At 39.9% G+C, this 16,511-nt stretch overlaps 1 protein-coding gene across 5 annotated transcripts in view; it reads left to right on the top strand.

Annotated features, from left to right (window-relative positions):
• The window catches only part of LOC127428483 (neurexin-2-like), a 574,215-nt gene that overhangs the window by 282,253 nt on the left and 275,451 nt on the right, over nucleotides 1–16,511 (top strand). For all 5 annotated transcript variants that reach the window (XM_051676890.1, XM_051676894.1, XM_051676891.1 and 2 more), the window contains one exon: nucleotides 5,226–5,348. In XM_051676890.1, the coding sequence (XP_051532850.1) occupies nucleotides 5,226–5,348 (123 nt within the window). The remainder of the gene's footprint in view (nucleotides 1–5,225; nucleotides 5,349–16,511) is intronic.

Raw genomic sequence — 16,511 nt, 5'->3', positions numbered from 1 at the left:
GTGAAGAGAGACAAGGAGTGGTGTAACATGCGCTCTCTTTGGTTGATTAAAGACCAGACGTGCTGCTGCATTCTGGATCATTTGCAGGGGTCTTATTGCACATGCAGGGAGGCCTGCAATGAGAGTGTTACAGTAGTCCAGTCTAGTTATGACAAGTGACTGAACAAGAAGTTGTGTCGCATGTTCAAAGAGGAAGGGTCTTATCTTCCTGATATTGTAGAGTGTAAATCTACATGATCTTGCAGTCTTTGAGATGTGGTCTGTGAAATGTAGTTTGTTATAGATGGTTACCCCTAGATTTCTGACCGTTTTGGAAGGCATTACTGTGGTTGCAGCCAGCTGCATGGTGATGTGTTCAACAGCAGGGTTGGCTGGAACGACAAGGAAATCGGTCTTGGCTGGGTTAAGTTACAGGTGGTGTTCCCTTATCCAGGCTGAGATGTCTGCCAGGCAGGCAGAGATTCAAGCAGTCACTGTGGTGTCGTTGGGCTGGAAAGACAAGTAGAGTCACGTGTCATCAGCATAGCAATGGTAAGAGAAACCATGTGCCTGAATGATGGGTCCCAGTGATGTTGTGTATATAGAGAAGTGGCCCAAGCACTGAACCCTGAGGTACCCCAGTAAGTAGCTGATGTGGCTTGGACACCTCACCTCTCCAGGCTACCTTGAAGGACCTACCTGAGTGATAGGAATTAAACCAGTCAAGCACAGTTCCTGTGATGCCCAGCGAAGAGAGGGTGGAAAGTAAGATCTGATGGTTGACTGTGTCGAAGGCTGTAGAAAGGTCCAGTAGAATCAGGACGGATGATCTGGATTCAGCTTTCGCCTGTCTCAGCGACTCAGTGACAGACAGCAGGGCAGTCTTGGTGGAGTGTCCACTTTTGAAGCCTGACTGATTGTCATCCAGCAGCTTGTTCTGTGCGAGATAGGCAGAGATTTGATTGAAAACTGCTCTTTCAAGTGTTTTTTTCCATGAATGGGATGAGAGAGACTGGTCTGTAGTGTTCTATTTGTGTGGGGTTAAGTGCGGGTTTCTTCAGCAGCTGGGTTACTCGAGCCTGCTTAAATGTAGTGGGAAAAGTGCCTGTAAGTAGAGATGTGTTAATTATGTGAGTGAGTGCAGGTAAGATGGACGGAGAGATGGCCTGGAAAAGGTGAGAAGGAATGGGGTCAAGGGAACAGGTGGTGGGGTAGTTGGAGAGGAGAGACCTCAGTGTCAGTCAGAGGAGAGAAAATAGAGACAGAGGAGTTGCATACAGGAGACGGGTGTTTGACAGGATGAGGTGCTGAGAGTGTATTGCTGATGGTTGAAACCATATTAATAAAGAATGTGGCAAAGACATCTGTTGTCTGTGATGTGTAAGGTGGTTGAAGAGGAGGGCAGAGAAGTGTGTTGAATGTTCTAAACAAGCTGTGAGTGTCTGTGCTGCTGTTGATCTTGTTCTGGTAGTAGTACGTTTTTGCAGATTTAACGTTATCTGAAAAAGTTGCAAGCAGAGACTGATACTTACCTAGATCTGCTGGATCTTTAGATTTCCACCATCTCCTCTCAGCTGCCCTGAGGTCAGTCCGATGTTCAGGAAGGATGTCAAAGAGCCAGGGGCTGGGTGGTGTAGTACATGCTGGCCTTGAGGAGAGAGGACAGATGTTGTCTAGACATGTTGTTAAAGTAGAGCTTAGAGTGTCTGTGGCAGTGTTTACATTACAAAATAAATTTTGTGTGGGAAGAGAGTTAGAGACAGCAGTGGAAAGGCGAGAGGGTGAAAGAGAACAGAGGTTACGGCGAAAGGAAACCAAAGGTGGAGTCTGTTTTAATGTAGATGGGAGAGTCATGTTGAACTGAACAAAGTAGTGCTCAGAGACATGTAAATGAGTAATAAGAATATTTGAGATGATACAGTTATGTGTAAAAATGAGGTCCAGCTGGTTGCCCGATCTGTGATTTGCTGTGGTGCTTGGTCTTTCTAAGTCAAATGAGGCCAGAAGAGCATTCAGTTCAGTGGCCTGGGTCTTTTTTTGGTGTATGTTGAAATCACCAAGAACCACAAGTGGCTTACCATCCTCCGGGAAGGAGGACAGCAAGACATCCAACTCCTCGAGAAAGTTTGCCAGCTGACCTGGACGGCGATAAATGACAACAACATGTATTTGTGTGGGTTGCATTGTAGTAATAGCATGGAATTCAAAAGTAGTATTGTTACTAGAGAAGAATGTGGTGAAAAAGTCCAGTTGTTATGAATGAGTAAACCTATTCCCCCGCCCCTACCGTGTGCCGAGGGGTGTGAGAGAAGGAGAAGTTGTTGGAGAGAGCAGCAGGTGTTGCTGTATCCTCTGGAATTATCCATGTTTCTGTCAGTGCCAGGATGCTGAGGGTGGACTGTGTGGCAAAGGCTGGAATGAAGTCTGTTTTGTCCAGAGTCCCACTGAGAGAGCGGAGCAGGTGCTGAAGTGCAAAGTGGCCGTAGGTTGTGTGGGTTGCGTTTTGTCTTGCATCTATATCGTGTAAATGGACTGTAACAGATAACAGGGGTGTGCTTGAAGGCATGTTATTCGTGAATTAGATATGTTAGTATGTACAAGGAAAATAAGAAAAGAGATAAAATTAAAAGATACTTAAGCGCTATGGTGAGTGGCACCTTGTCGGTGTCCTTGCTCGGTGGACTCGCACAGGTAGACTCGCTGGTCTTTACACAAGTAGGTCTTCACACGAGGGCTACCACTTATTCATGTCAAATATACACTACCGGTCAAAAGTTTTGAAACACTTGACCAAAATGTTTCTCATGATCTTAAAAATCTTTTGATCTGAAGGCGTATGTTTAAATGTTTGAAATTAGTTTTGTAGACAAAAATATAATTGCGCCACCATATTAATTTATTTCATTATAAATCAAAATTTAATCAAAATAAAAAAAATTGCGTGAAATTGATGACTTGGACCAAATAATAAAGAAAAGCAGCCAATAAGTGCCCAGCATATAGATGGGAACTCCTTCAATACTGTTTAAAAAGTATCCCAGGGTGATACCTCAAGAAGTTGGTTGAGAAAATGTCAAGAGTACATTTCTGCAAAATCTAGGCAAAGGGTGACTACTTTGAAGATGCTAAAATATAACACAGTTTTGATTTATTTTGGATTTTGTTTAGTCACAACATAATTCCCATAGTTCCATTTATGTTATTCCATAGTTTTAATGACCATAGTTTTTATATTTCTAAAATGTAAATATTTATTTTTTTTATAAAGAATGATTAAGTGTTTACACCGGTAGTGTATACATGATGCTAACGAGCCGTACAGTGAAAAAAGCAGGACATGCCTTAATGCTACTTAGCACAAAGCAAGTCGTGTGGGCAGCCGAAACTACGAGTCGCGCGAGGTGAACAGCGCTGAACAAACGTGACTTCAGTACACCGCAAATAAATTATGCTACACTCTAGCAATAAAAAATACTCTAAAACAAGTGAAGCACTGTTTATAGACACTAAAAACAATGATGGTTTTACACACACACTGGACAAACAACTCTAAATATAGCAGTGAATACCCTGGGACAAGTCAAAACAATATAGCACACACATCAACACACGTTTAAGCGATGCGAGTTCAAGCCAGTAACAAACAGCACAATACTAGCAATGAATACCACTCAACAACAAAGTAAAACAATGAAATAAACACACACACACACAACTGCAGACTCCTGTAGATAAATCGCTTCTCCTGGAATGACTATGGATCCCGCGGTTTAAATATCTTACCTGGTACTGCACATGCCTTAATGCTACTTAGCACAAAGCTAGTCATGTGGGCAGTCGAAACTACGGGTCGCGTGAGGTGAACAGCGCGGGAACAAACTGATTTCAGTACACCGCAAATAAATTATGCTACTTTTTAGCAATAAATAATACTCTAAAACAAGTGAAGCACTGTTTATAGACACTAAAAACAAAGATGATTTTACACACATTGGGCAAACAACTGTAAATCTAGCAGTGAATAGCCTGGGACAAGTCAAAATAATATAGCACACACACCAACACATGTTTAAGCGATGTGAGTTCAAGCCAGTAAACAAACAGCACAAGTCTAGCAATGAAAACCACTCTACAACAAAGTAAAACAATGACATAAACACACTTACACACAACTGCAGACTCCTTTAGAAATGGCAAAATAAAAGCTCGATTGAAATGGAGGGTTAAAAAAGACAAAAATATATTACTACTGTGTATAGTAATGTAATGTTTACTATCATTAAAAAATAATAATTATGTATTAAAGCAATATATCACATCTGTGATGTTCTGTTGTTTACTCTGTTAAGCATTTTCAGTGTTGTTTATTTTCAATGTTGTTTCGGAGTGTGCTCTGAGGATTTTGAATAAAAGCACTTAAATTGACAAAAAAAAAAAAAATAATAATAATTATATAAAAATAAATAATGCAATATTATATGAAAAATTTTATTAAAATAATTACATTTTTATTTGATTAAAATGTTTTTGAATTTATTTTATTAGACACCATTTTGATAATACAATTTAATTAAACTGTCAAATACAGAATAAAAAGAAAAATAACCATCCAATAACCACAATATACTGTACATCATGTGTTTTTGCTTAAATATTGCACCTGTTGGGCACATAAAATGTCCTTGAAATTATCTGGAAAATTGTGCTTTGAAAATAGTGTAAATGTTTTTTGTAGTGAGAACTTTCTGATACGTTAGATAAATTATTATCCAACATACAATTTATAGAGGAGGAATATTGGGTTGTTTTAAACACAACATATTATATATAAATATATAGATAATATATATAAACACAATATTTATAATATATTGATATATGTTGTGTATATATCTTTTGGTTATTATTATTATTTATTTATTTATTTATTCATTTAATGTTTACTGTTGAGAAAAAGTAAACAAAACAAAAAAGAGTTTAAAACCCCAAACTGTGGTAACAGAGTTGCATAAGTTGCAAACCTTATATAAAATAAATACAAAATAAAAGCTTATATACAGTACTACTTTGTTTTATCTACTAAGATTGATCACCATATTTTCTGAAGTTTAAGCACCTCCTTTTTACTAATCATTTGTTGAAAAAGAGTTTCAGGCCCTAATTTGGACACTATTTGTGGAAAGTGCAGCATGCAATTAAAGATGTGACTGTCAGTCAAGCTTCTTTGCGTATCCTGTTTGTTTCAGCTGGACCTGGTACAACCTGCACAGAGGACTCCTGCTCCAATCAGGGGGTGTGTCTGCAACAGTGGGAGGGGTTTACCTGTGACTGCACCATGACGACATACGGAGGTCCCCTCTGCAGTGACCGTGAGTACCGTTTTGCTTTTTGTTGGGATTAAACAGATTTATAAAAGAGTTTTGTTTGACCACATTAATAAGCCTTTCAAGCCTCCTCTTTTGTTAATCACCAAGGTAAGTGTTTGAAGCTACTTAACGATGGTGCATTGCAATGCAGTCTTTTTTAATGTGGAGATAAGGCAGAACACCCTAATTAGTGGGAGCCACAAGATAATGTTCATAAAAAGCTGGTAATGTTTCAAGTGACCCCTAAACTGACTGCAGGAAGATATGCAATTTGGGTTGCATCTCAAATGTTTTAATTATTACAAAGCTTGGAGGTGAAACTGTGGGTTTTTAATATCTGAGATAATCTACGCACAGCAAAACATCCAACTCTGCTTTGCCTGCAAAAAGAACCTGGCATTGCTCAGATGGCAGATTCTGTTTGCTTTAATAATATTCCCTTATTTTTGACAATAATGCTGTGGCAACCAGCCTGATGAGCTAAATGAAGATGAATAGGGTTAGCTTTCCTAAACAAACCAAGGCAATAACAGAGGTCTGTGTGTTTAAACAGCTTTGCCTATACTTGTGAGGGAAATGTTTGAAAATGTCCTCACTAATATCATGAATCTAAATAAAAACCGACTTGTGAGGACATTTTCATTCTGGTCATTCTGACATCAAATATTTACTTTGCTTGTTACCAACACAATGATTATAAGTGACCATTGCACAAGCTGCATACATAAACATTTTCAAACTTTATCAAGGATGCATTATAATGACGTGAAGTTTGTTGATGCAGCAGATCTATGTGTACAAAACCTCCACCCTATTAATTCAGTTACCGGTACTGCTCTCCACCATAATGTCACAGCACTGGATACCTACCACACTTTAAAACATCTCAACCTCAGTCATGGAACTGATAATAAAGTTGTGAAAATGATTATGCATAGATACACTGTACATATAATATCATTTAGAAAAGAGCTTAAATAAAGGAAAAAAATGGAGGTTTAAATAGAAGAATAAAAAGCTAATGATGTATGTCACGGAAACATTGTGAAGGCCGTCTGAAGGCATTTTTTTTTAGCAGAGGGAGTGCGTAATAATATTATTTCAAGAACCTTGAAATAAGGGTGTGTGGGGGGAGTATTTAACGGTGAAATTATTTTGGAGCTCTTTAGTATGGGATTAGGTGACATACAAATGTGATGTAGTCCAGCTGCTAAGACTCGATTTACTAAGATATCCTTAAATTGATAAACAAACAATTATTCTTTCTTAAGACGTGGTTTAAACTGGCAAGATATGTCCTAATTTAGACAAAAATCATTCATGTCCGTCCTTTCTTTTCACATTGGATTCTTTGCCATTAAACTGTGCATACAGGAAAAATGATGTGAACCCTTGGATTTACAATGGATTTTTGTATAAATTAGTAGTACAATTTGACCCAAACTTAAACTAAGTCGCAACAAAAGACCAACACAGTCTGATTCATACAGTGATTGTGTGTTATAACCAGGCCCAGTCAGAATCTTCAGACTTCAGACCCCACATTTTCTGCACTGACTTTTGGGAAAATATATGGACTGCTGCAGGATGGATTTAAACATGATAAAATGTGTCAAAGGGATCATTCAACCAAAAATGAAAATTCTCTCATCATTTACTCACCCTCATGCCATCCCAGATGTGTATGACTTTCTTCTGCTAAATGCAAACTATGGTTCATACAATGCAAGTGAATGGTGACCAGAACTCCAAAAGCTCCAAAAAGGAGATAAAGTCAGCATAAAAGTAATCCACAAGACTCCAGTGGTTTAATCAATGTCTTCTGAAGCGATCCAGTTGGGATTGGGTGAGAACAGACCAAAATATAACTCCTTTTTCACTTTATATCTTGTCATTGCAGTCTTAAGGCACGATCATAAGTTCAAGCTCGATTACACTTCCTAGTACTTGGCACTTTAGGAAGTGTAATCAAGATTGAAATCATGATCGCCAAGGATACTGCTGTCAAGATGTACAGTGAAAAAGGAGTTATATTTTGGTCTGTTCTCACCCAATCCCAACTGGATCGCTTCTGAAGACATGGATTAAACCACTGGAGTCTTAAGGCTGATTTATACTTCTGCATCAAACATACAGTGTAGGCTCTGCGTAGTGGCCAACGCGTTGGTTTGCATTTATAGTTCTGTGTTGGTGTGTCTGCATTGTTTTTTTTGAGTACACAGCCAAAATGCTATTGTATTGAGACAAAAATGCCTTAATTTCTGAAATAACTGTACATTTAGTACTGTAAATAATCAAGGCAATGCAAGGTTATTTTTGAATTCAAAAGTATTTATGACATTGCTAAAGCATTAAAAATGAGTTCATTAATTTATGTTTTAAGCCTATCTAAGTACATATAATTTATTATACATGTTGCCTGCCATGCAAAGAGACAATAAATCAGGTCTAGACTGTGTGCTTGCTTTTGAGTTGCTTAAATAATAAATAAATAAATAACGTGGCATACTTTGACACACGTGCTGAAGAAAAAATATTCAAATGAATCAGTAACTGCTTGCTTATCCATCATACACGGGTGTTGTTTTAAAGCTTAAAATTTTTGCTATGCATTTAGGCAAAATAACCAACTCTTGTAAACAGATAACTTTTCGCTGACGCAATGCACAGTTACATTTTTGAAGAGGTGCACGTGCATAGGGGGCGGGGGAGCTCGCTACCATCCACCAGGAGGCGGAGCAGCCATTGACGTCTATCGGGAGGCGGAGGAGCTCGTTGCCATCCGCCAGAAGGTGAGATCCAGTGCAATTGCCCAGCCTCGCGGAGGACTGCTGCCCAGCTGGCCGAGGACCGAATGCTGGCGTGGTTGGGGACCGGAGTGTTTTTTTTTTTTTTTTTTCTCTCTCTCTCCTTTTTTTCTCTTTCTCTGTCTCTCCCCCAGCTCTTTCCCTCTCCCTCCCCTCGTCTCTCCCAGAGTCCAAAGAGGTGGGGAAGACCTGCCGGCAGAAGGATGGCCGGAAGGGCAACACCTCCCCTCCAGGAAAGGGAGGGGAGGGGAGTACGTCAAGCCGGAGGTTTCCCTGGCCTGAATCGGGCAGTGGAGGAGTATGACGAGGAGGAGGGCATGGCCACGCCGTGAGGGTGCGTGCCCGGCACTGAATCGGCTCAATCAGCCAGGAGAGGGATAAAGAGGAGCCAGGGACGCCAGTGAGAGAGAGAGAGGGAGAGACACACACGTGCCTGTGTGTGTGTGTCGTTATGTTTCAGTTCAGCGTTTTATGTCAAATTAAAGTTCTGTTGATTGTTCACTCCGATTTTCGCTTCCTCCTTGGTAGGGAAGGCAGAGTCTGCCACACGCATTCAAAAGGGTTTTGCAATCCCCGCTGCGAATCTCACTGGCTCACAAACGCATTTAAAATAGTCTGTGCGGTTGAGACCAGTCCGTGAATTACCTCACCTGCTCTGCGCTCATGCTGCTTTATCCATGATTGAGCTGTGTTGATAATTGACCCGTGCAGCTTTAGAAGCAAGCAAAATGCGCTCCAAAACATACAGATGATTAATATTCAAGAGGAAAGCGTTAACTGATTGTTCAGTGAAACATTGCAATCCCCTGCCATCCTACGTTTCAGAAATTAGCTCACGGGTCACTTGAAATAAAGCGAGTTTGACACGTGTGCTACGCGATGACATCACTGTGAGTTTGTGCGTGTATTTGTGTGTGGTGCGGTCTCTTTCGCAGTGTAGAAAGCACACAGCTGACTGGGTCTGGCAAGCATTATGTTGCGTCAAGAATATTAATTATTAATATTAACGTGGGATTAATGTGAAATCCCAGCTCATAATTCAGCAGTGGGGCAGCATCGCTGCAAAATGCATGTAGGGGAAACACTGGATTACTTTTATGCTTAATAAAAGTAATAATATCTTTTTTGAAGCTTCTAAGTTCTGGTCATAATTCGCTTGCACTGTGTGGACCTACAGAGATGAGATATTCTTAAAACAATCTTTGTTTTCAGTAGAGTAAATTATGAGAGAATTTTAATTTTTGGGTAAACTAACCCTTTAAATGGAGCAGAGATTGTATTATTATTAGTGCTGTCGGTCGATTAAAATTTTAAATCGTGATTAATCAAATATTTTTTTTTTTTTTTTTTTTTTTTAGTTAATCGTGATTAATCACAGATTTTAAAAGTGCTGAAATTTGACACAATATATACTTGTCAAAATTCATTTATTTCCATTTTAGGAAAGAAAACATAATGCTTAATTAACATTTTCTAAACAAAGCCTTCCACAATATTAATCTGTCGGTAGACTGTGCCTATCCGCTTTGTTACAGCAATCGTGAAGCTGCGTTCATGATTCACATCAGAGTGCCAGCGTAGAGAGTGTGCTTTGAACTCAGCATGAAAAGCGCTTGCAGACAAAAACGTCTCATTCTACGTTTTGGTGATGGGTAAAATTTGGTGTGCTTCTGTTAGAATTCAAATCTGCCTTCATAGGCTGAAAAATGCTTGTTTTGTACATCAAATAGTGTTAAGATCTCCTTTCTTCACCATTTTATTATTTACAGGGAAGCGCTGTCAGAGATTATTTTATTTACTGAGATAACAACCTCCAAGACTCTATCATAGGAGAGTGTTACAACAGTACCGCCCATAGGACGTCTATGGGACCGCCGTGTTATGCTGTTTTATGCTAAGCTTGTAGGCTCCTCTTGGTAGAAGGGCTGTAGTGCTGTTGTGTGTATGTAAGAGTAATGACTCCGGGCGGACACATTACAAAGTTTCCGCCCTTCACACCAGTGTTTATGCTGTATTAACGGTAAATGCGTTAATCACGATTAAGAAAAATTAACGCATTAAACTTTTTTGATTAATCACATACGTTAATGTTAATTCTGACAGCTCTAATTATTATATAGAGTATATTATACTTTTGTTGGTAATGGTAGCTGAACCCATTCTCAAATTATGCAAAATATTAAATAAACAAACATGCAAGGCGTGGGGATGTGTAGAAATTTACGAATGATGGCCATTTAAATTCTGCTGAGTTTTCTGTGAGGTGCAGACCTGTTACGATTCCTTGTGGGTCTGGTTATGACTGTGTTTGCCTATTGTTGAGACTTAGTTTAAGATCAGATCAAATTTTAGGACCAATTTAAGCAGAAATCCATGATAAATCCATGGGTTTACATACTTTTCTTGCAACTATAGATGACTTTATGTGGAAGTGTTTTTTTTTTTTTTGTTTTTTTTTTGTTTTTTTTTTTTGGCACATTGAAAAATGAATATCGCAAAACATGGGAGATAACGCAAAACTTGAACACATAGCTATATTACAGTCTGAAATAAACGGAACAAGAACCAACAATGAACAGAGGAAAACAGGGATTAAATACACAGAGACTAATGATTAAACGAGGGACAACTGACACTAATGAACACAAGGACCAATGAACAAAGACCACGAAAAACAACTGCAAAACCCATAATCAAATGAAATACGCTAAATGAACCATAAACATACACATCGACCCATGGTGGTCACCCAGGTAATCCTTACAGAGCCCCCCATCTAAGGAGTGGAACCGAAAGAGGTGGAGGCTCAGGGGGCAGAGCCGCAGGAGGCTTAGGAGAGGGCGATACAGGAGGCAAGGGCTCAGAGGTTATGGCATCTGGGGATTCAGAGGGCTCAGAGATCAAGTCAACATGGGACTCAAAGGGTTTAGAGTGGCTGGGACTCAGAGAGCAAGGCACTAGGGGACTCAGAGAGCAAGGCACTAAGTGACTCAGAGAGGACAGAGCCATGGAAGACTTGAGGGGCGGAGCCATGGAAGACTCGAGGGGCGGAGCCTCTGGACAGGGGTCAGCAGACTGGGTGGTGGCCGCTGGACAGGTGTCATACTGGAAGTGGGCAGCCGCTGGGCACTGAACAGACTGGTAGCTTGTGTCTGACAGGTGCTGACCATTGGGCTGAGCAACAGACTGGTCAATGGCTGCTGGGGACTGGACCGGATCGTCAACGGCCTCAGAGAACTGGACAGGCGTGTCAACAGCCTCAGGGAACTGGACAGGTTCGTCGATGGCCACCGTGGCTGGGAGCACTGGCAGCTATTGGGGAACGGCCTCTGTGGCCATGAGCGGCAGCAGGGGAACGACCTCTGGCCGTGAGGGCTGGCAGAGGCAGGGGAACGACCTCCATGGCCATGAGCACTGGGAGCGACAGGAGAACAACCTCCATGGCCATGAACGCCGGCAGGGGAATGACCTCTGTGGCCGTGAGCACTGGCAGCAGCAGGGGAACGACCTCTGTGGCCGTGAGCACTGGCAGCAGCAGGGGAACGACCTCTGTGGCCGTGAGCACTGGCAGCAGCAGGGGAACGACCTCTGTGGCCGTGAGCACTGGCAGCAGCAGGGGAACGACCTCCGTGGCCGTGAGCATTGGCAGTGACAGGGGAATGGCCTCTGTGGCTGTGAGCACTGGCAGCAGCAGGGGAATGGCCTCTGTGGCTGTGAGCACTGACAGTGATGGGAACGGCTTCTGTGGCCATGATCACAGACAGTGACAGGGGAATGGCCTCCATGGCCGTGAGCAGTGGCAGGGGAATGACCTCCGTGACCTTGAGCACTGGCAGTGACGGGAGTGGCCTCCATGCCCGTGAGCACTGGCAGTGGCAGGGGAACGACCTCCGTGGCCTTGAGCACTGGCAGTGACAGGGGAATGGCCTCCATGGCAGTGAGTGCTAGCAGCGACTGGGGAACGATCTCTGTGGCCGTAAGCGCTGGCAGCAATTGGGGAAACACCTCTGGGGCCGTGAGCACTGGCATCAACTGGGAAGCAGGAGCCCTTCTCCTCCTCATCTTACAGACAGCTGGGAGGTTTTGAGGGGTATATTGATTGTCAGAAACATCTCATAGCTACCAAACTGATACAACACTGCAATGCTATTTTTACGATAATCAAAAGAGTGTGTAATTAACCGTGTTTTGAACCGTTGTCTCTGCAAAATGTTTGCTAAACATGTTTTATTATCATTTCATGTAAGAATTAAATGGAAATTAAAACTAAATGTTTGATACTGACTGTAAACCTCCCTGCCCTGCGTGAAGTAACACGCACCTGCATCTCGACGAAATGGATTTCTGCACAAGTTTCCAAGGTAGATGTCCAATATAAGGTGTCAGTCTGTTGCACTTTCCCCAGTTGAAATGTGGAAATTCAGACTCTTCGAGTTGAACGGAACGCTTCATGAATCACAGCAACAACAATACAGAGCATCGCGGCTTTCCACACAAGAGCGAACATTTGGGGACACACACACACACACACACACACACACACACACGCACCAGGCGCGTGGCAGTGGACTCAACACGCTGAAGCAACACATATACAGCAGGCGAGTGTTTCAAACAGCTAGACAGAGTGCAGCTAAATGGAACACAAGGCAGCGTCTTCAAACTGAACTTCAATTTAGCATGCATATTAAAAACGCAATGGTTATGGCGTCTCCTGTTATTTTAAAATAGGTTCAGACAGTCACTAAAAAAACTGGTGCATGCTTACTAAGGTTACTACGGTAACCTGAAGGAAGAACAGACAGACGTGTGTTGGGCACATTCTTTCAGAGTTGGACAGCAAATCTTCACATAATGATAAAATATGATGCATTATATTTTGACACTTTTGCACATTTTGTAACATATTATTTTATACCAGCCTATAATAATGAATAGACGATACACTGGAACACCAAGGCACAATGCAGCAGCCATAGATATTTGTCAGACATGTTATTATATATACAGTTATGAACATGTAATTGCCCCTTGAGTACTCGACAAGTACTCAAGTAATTAGTCCGAGTACTCGAGTAGACAAAATGACCAAAATGCCCATCCCTAGTTTATACCCGTCCTAATGAAAGACTATGGGACTGGCTGCAGGTGTGATGAGAAAAACAATGTTTCAAAAGTCATTTTCACGCGATCAACATGCAATCCGGTGGGCAGCCACAAAGAGCGGGAGCAAATTCACTAATGTATGACTCATTCCCTTCCTCAAACAGTGTGACAAAGGCAGTCATTCATCCTTTATCCCTATCCCCTAAAACACACACCAATAGAAACTGTATGAGGGTGATTTTTCCAGACAGCAGGCATATGGGGAGAATAATTTTGGTTGACCTTGGTAATTAGCAAAGATTATTTAGGAATATCATTATCACAAATTACGCCTTCTGCCAGTGTGACATCTCGCACATTTTCAACGACTTTTTGTGTGCAGCAGTTTTTATTAGGAGGCTTGCTTTTAGTAACAGGAAATGTGAGCTGCAGACAGTCATCCGATCCTGTCCAGACTTTATCTGAATACACGGTGAATGACAAGCAAATCCCTTAGTATGTCCTGGTTGTATTGCATACATTAAGTCTCATGTTGCAGAATAAGGCTAATTAACTTATAAAAGCTCAGGGGCCACAAAGCTGGATCCCTGTAGCCTCAAGGGCCGCACTCTTAATATTTATAGTAATTTATATTTATAATATACTAATACATATGCTTATTTAGTTACACACACACACACGCCAGACAAATCGCCAGACAGCACTAATATATATATATATATATATATATATATATATATATATATATATATATATATATATATATATATATATATACTAGTGCTGTCTGGCGATTACAATTTTTAATCACAATTAATTGCATAATTTTTAGTAGATAATAGTAGATTTTAGTAGACACCATTTATACTATAAACAATATATACAATAAAATGCTTTATTAAAATTTTCAAAAACAAAGCTTTCCACAGTATAAAGACTAAAATAGCACCAGTTCAAGTAACATAAACGTTTCCCAAAATTTTATTGGGTGTTACTAATTGAAAGATCTAGTCTCCCCATAGGTTTCATTTTCATTGCAATGGGCATTAAATGTCTTCAAATCAAATACTCCACAATATTATTCTGCCGGTAGACTGTGGCTATCCGCTATCCATCAGCAATCGTGAAGCTGATAGAAATAGAAAGTAACGTGTTAAACTTTTTTAATTAATCGCATGCGTTAACGCGTTAATTCTGACAGCTCTAATATATACAACACGCACACACACACACACACATACACACACATACATATATATATATATATATATATATATATATATATATACAGTATATGTTACATACATATATAGTACATACGTATATAAAAAAACAAACAAAAATTTGCTCGGATTGGACTGATAAGCCATCTCCGGACACACAAAGGCTACTGATCGAGAAACGCGTGTGGGTGTGGTCATCATCATATATATCTATCTATCTATCTATCTATCTATCATATATATATATATATATATATATATATATATATATATATATATATATATATTAAAAACAATTTCTAGTAAGAATTATTAATTGTATAGTATTTATTTTATACATTATATATAGCCTATAAATTAGGGGTGCAACAGTTAAATTTTCTTATTGTTTGGTTTTTAATTTTTCAAAGAGCCACTTTCTACCACAATTCTTTTATTGCAATATAGAAAACAGATATGATCAGTTCTGTTGTCACTGTCAGTGACACTGTCAACTAATACACACCATGAGTGTTCATCATCACACTCACCAGAGATACATTAAAAAACATGAGAGATATATTGAATATTAACTCCGAAACTGCTCCAGTGAATCATTGTCATAAAGTCATAAAGATTTGTTCACCCTCTCTAGCTTTTTGTGGTGAAGTAATGCAGATCACTAATATGCATTTGTGCAAAGGCATCTTATTGCTATTAGTACAGGGTAAACTACCTGAACAATTTTTTACTTTGATGACTGTTATCATGACAAACATGTATCTTCGTTGAGCTATTCAAACTGTTTGACACAGATTCGGGCTGATGAGTGAATCTCAGGTGAGTTTGAGATTGCTCATGTTTAAGTGATAGATCATGCGTACTGTTTCCATGAACACGCACAGACTTGCACAGATATTCTTTGTTGATTATTTCAATCGTTACATCCTTTTGCAGTTTATTTTCCTCTCTAACTGTGCTGTGATTCAGCAATACAGATAACTACGATAAATACTCAATTCTAAACATTTGATATTGATGAATGTTTTTGATGATGAAATCATAACACGTGCGGCAAAAGATGGCTCGAGGCCTGCATGCGGCTTGCTGGCCACATATTGAGTAGTGCTGTTTTAGAACACTGTAGGAATTTATGCACTATGGTCCTAATAAAGTTCCCAACATTGTCTTCTGCTATTGTAGCCCATCTGCCGACGTGTTTTGCATTCTGAGATGCTATTCTGCTCACTACAATTGTACAGAGTGGTTACCTGAGTTGCCATAGCCTTTCTGTCAGCTCAAACCAGTCTGGCCATTCTCCACTGACCTCACTCATGTCAAGTCATTTTTATTTGTATAGAGCTTTACACAACGCACATCGTTTCACAACAACTTCATCATGCATTAACAGAAAATGAAACCGTAATATCTATAAAGTCTTAGAGTCATCATTGTATAGTTTGATTAAATAAGATTGTAAATTGTGTATAAAAATAAATAATTAAATAATAATTGTATTTAGAACCCCAGTGAGCAAGCCAAAGGCAACTGTGGCAAGGAACATAAAACACCATAAAATGTTAGTTAATGGAGAAAAATAACCTTGGAAGAAACCAGGCTCACTGTAGGCACCAGTTCCCTTCTGGCTAAACAGCATGAATATAATGCCAATATTAGTTATTTATGTGCAGTGCAAGTCATGGTTTAAAATTAGTGAACTAAGTAAGTGTTAAGGGCCAGTGTTTAAACCATAATTTTGTGTGAACTGTAAGATTAATGATTAATGTCTTTGAAGTTCATCCTGGATTAACTACAGAAGTTCACATAGATGCATTGTCCTTTGTAAGTTGGCTGAAGAAGGCTCTTGTTGGCAACTAAGAGTGTAGTCCATCATTAGACCAAGGTGATGCAGGCAGAGATCAGTGAGGTGCATTGCAGTTCAACCAGCAAGTCATTTCGGTGAAATCTTTCCTAACCTCTGGATATGAATAGAAACAAATACAATAATATTAGCGTAGATGCCATTGATTTTTTTTTTGCAGAGTTATAGA

Source organism: Myxocyprinus asiaticus, chromosome 38 (assembly GCF_019703515.2).
Source record: "Myxocyprinus asiaticus isolate MX2 ecotype Aquarium Trade chromosome 38, UBuf_Myxa_2, whole genome shotgun sequence".
In the NCBI taxonomy this organism is placed as follows: domain Eukaryota; kingdom Metazoa; phylum Chordata; class Actinopteri; order Cypriniformes; family Catostomidae; genus Myxocyprinus; species Myxocyprinus asiaticus.
This window is presented reverse-complemented; position numbering and strand designations above follow the sequence as displayed.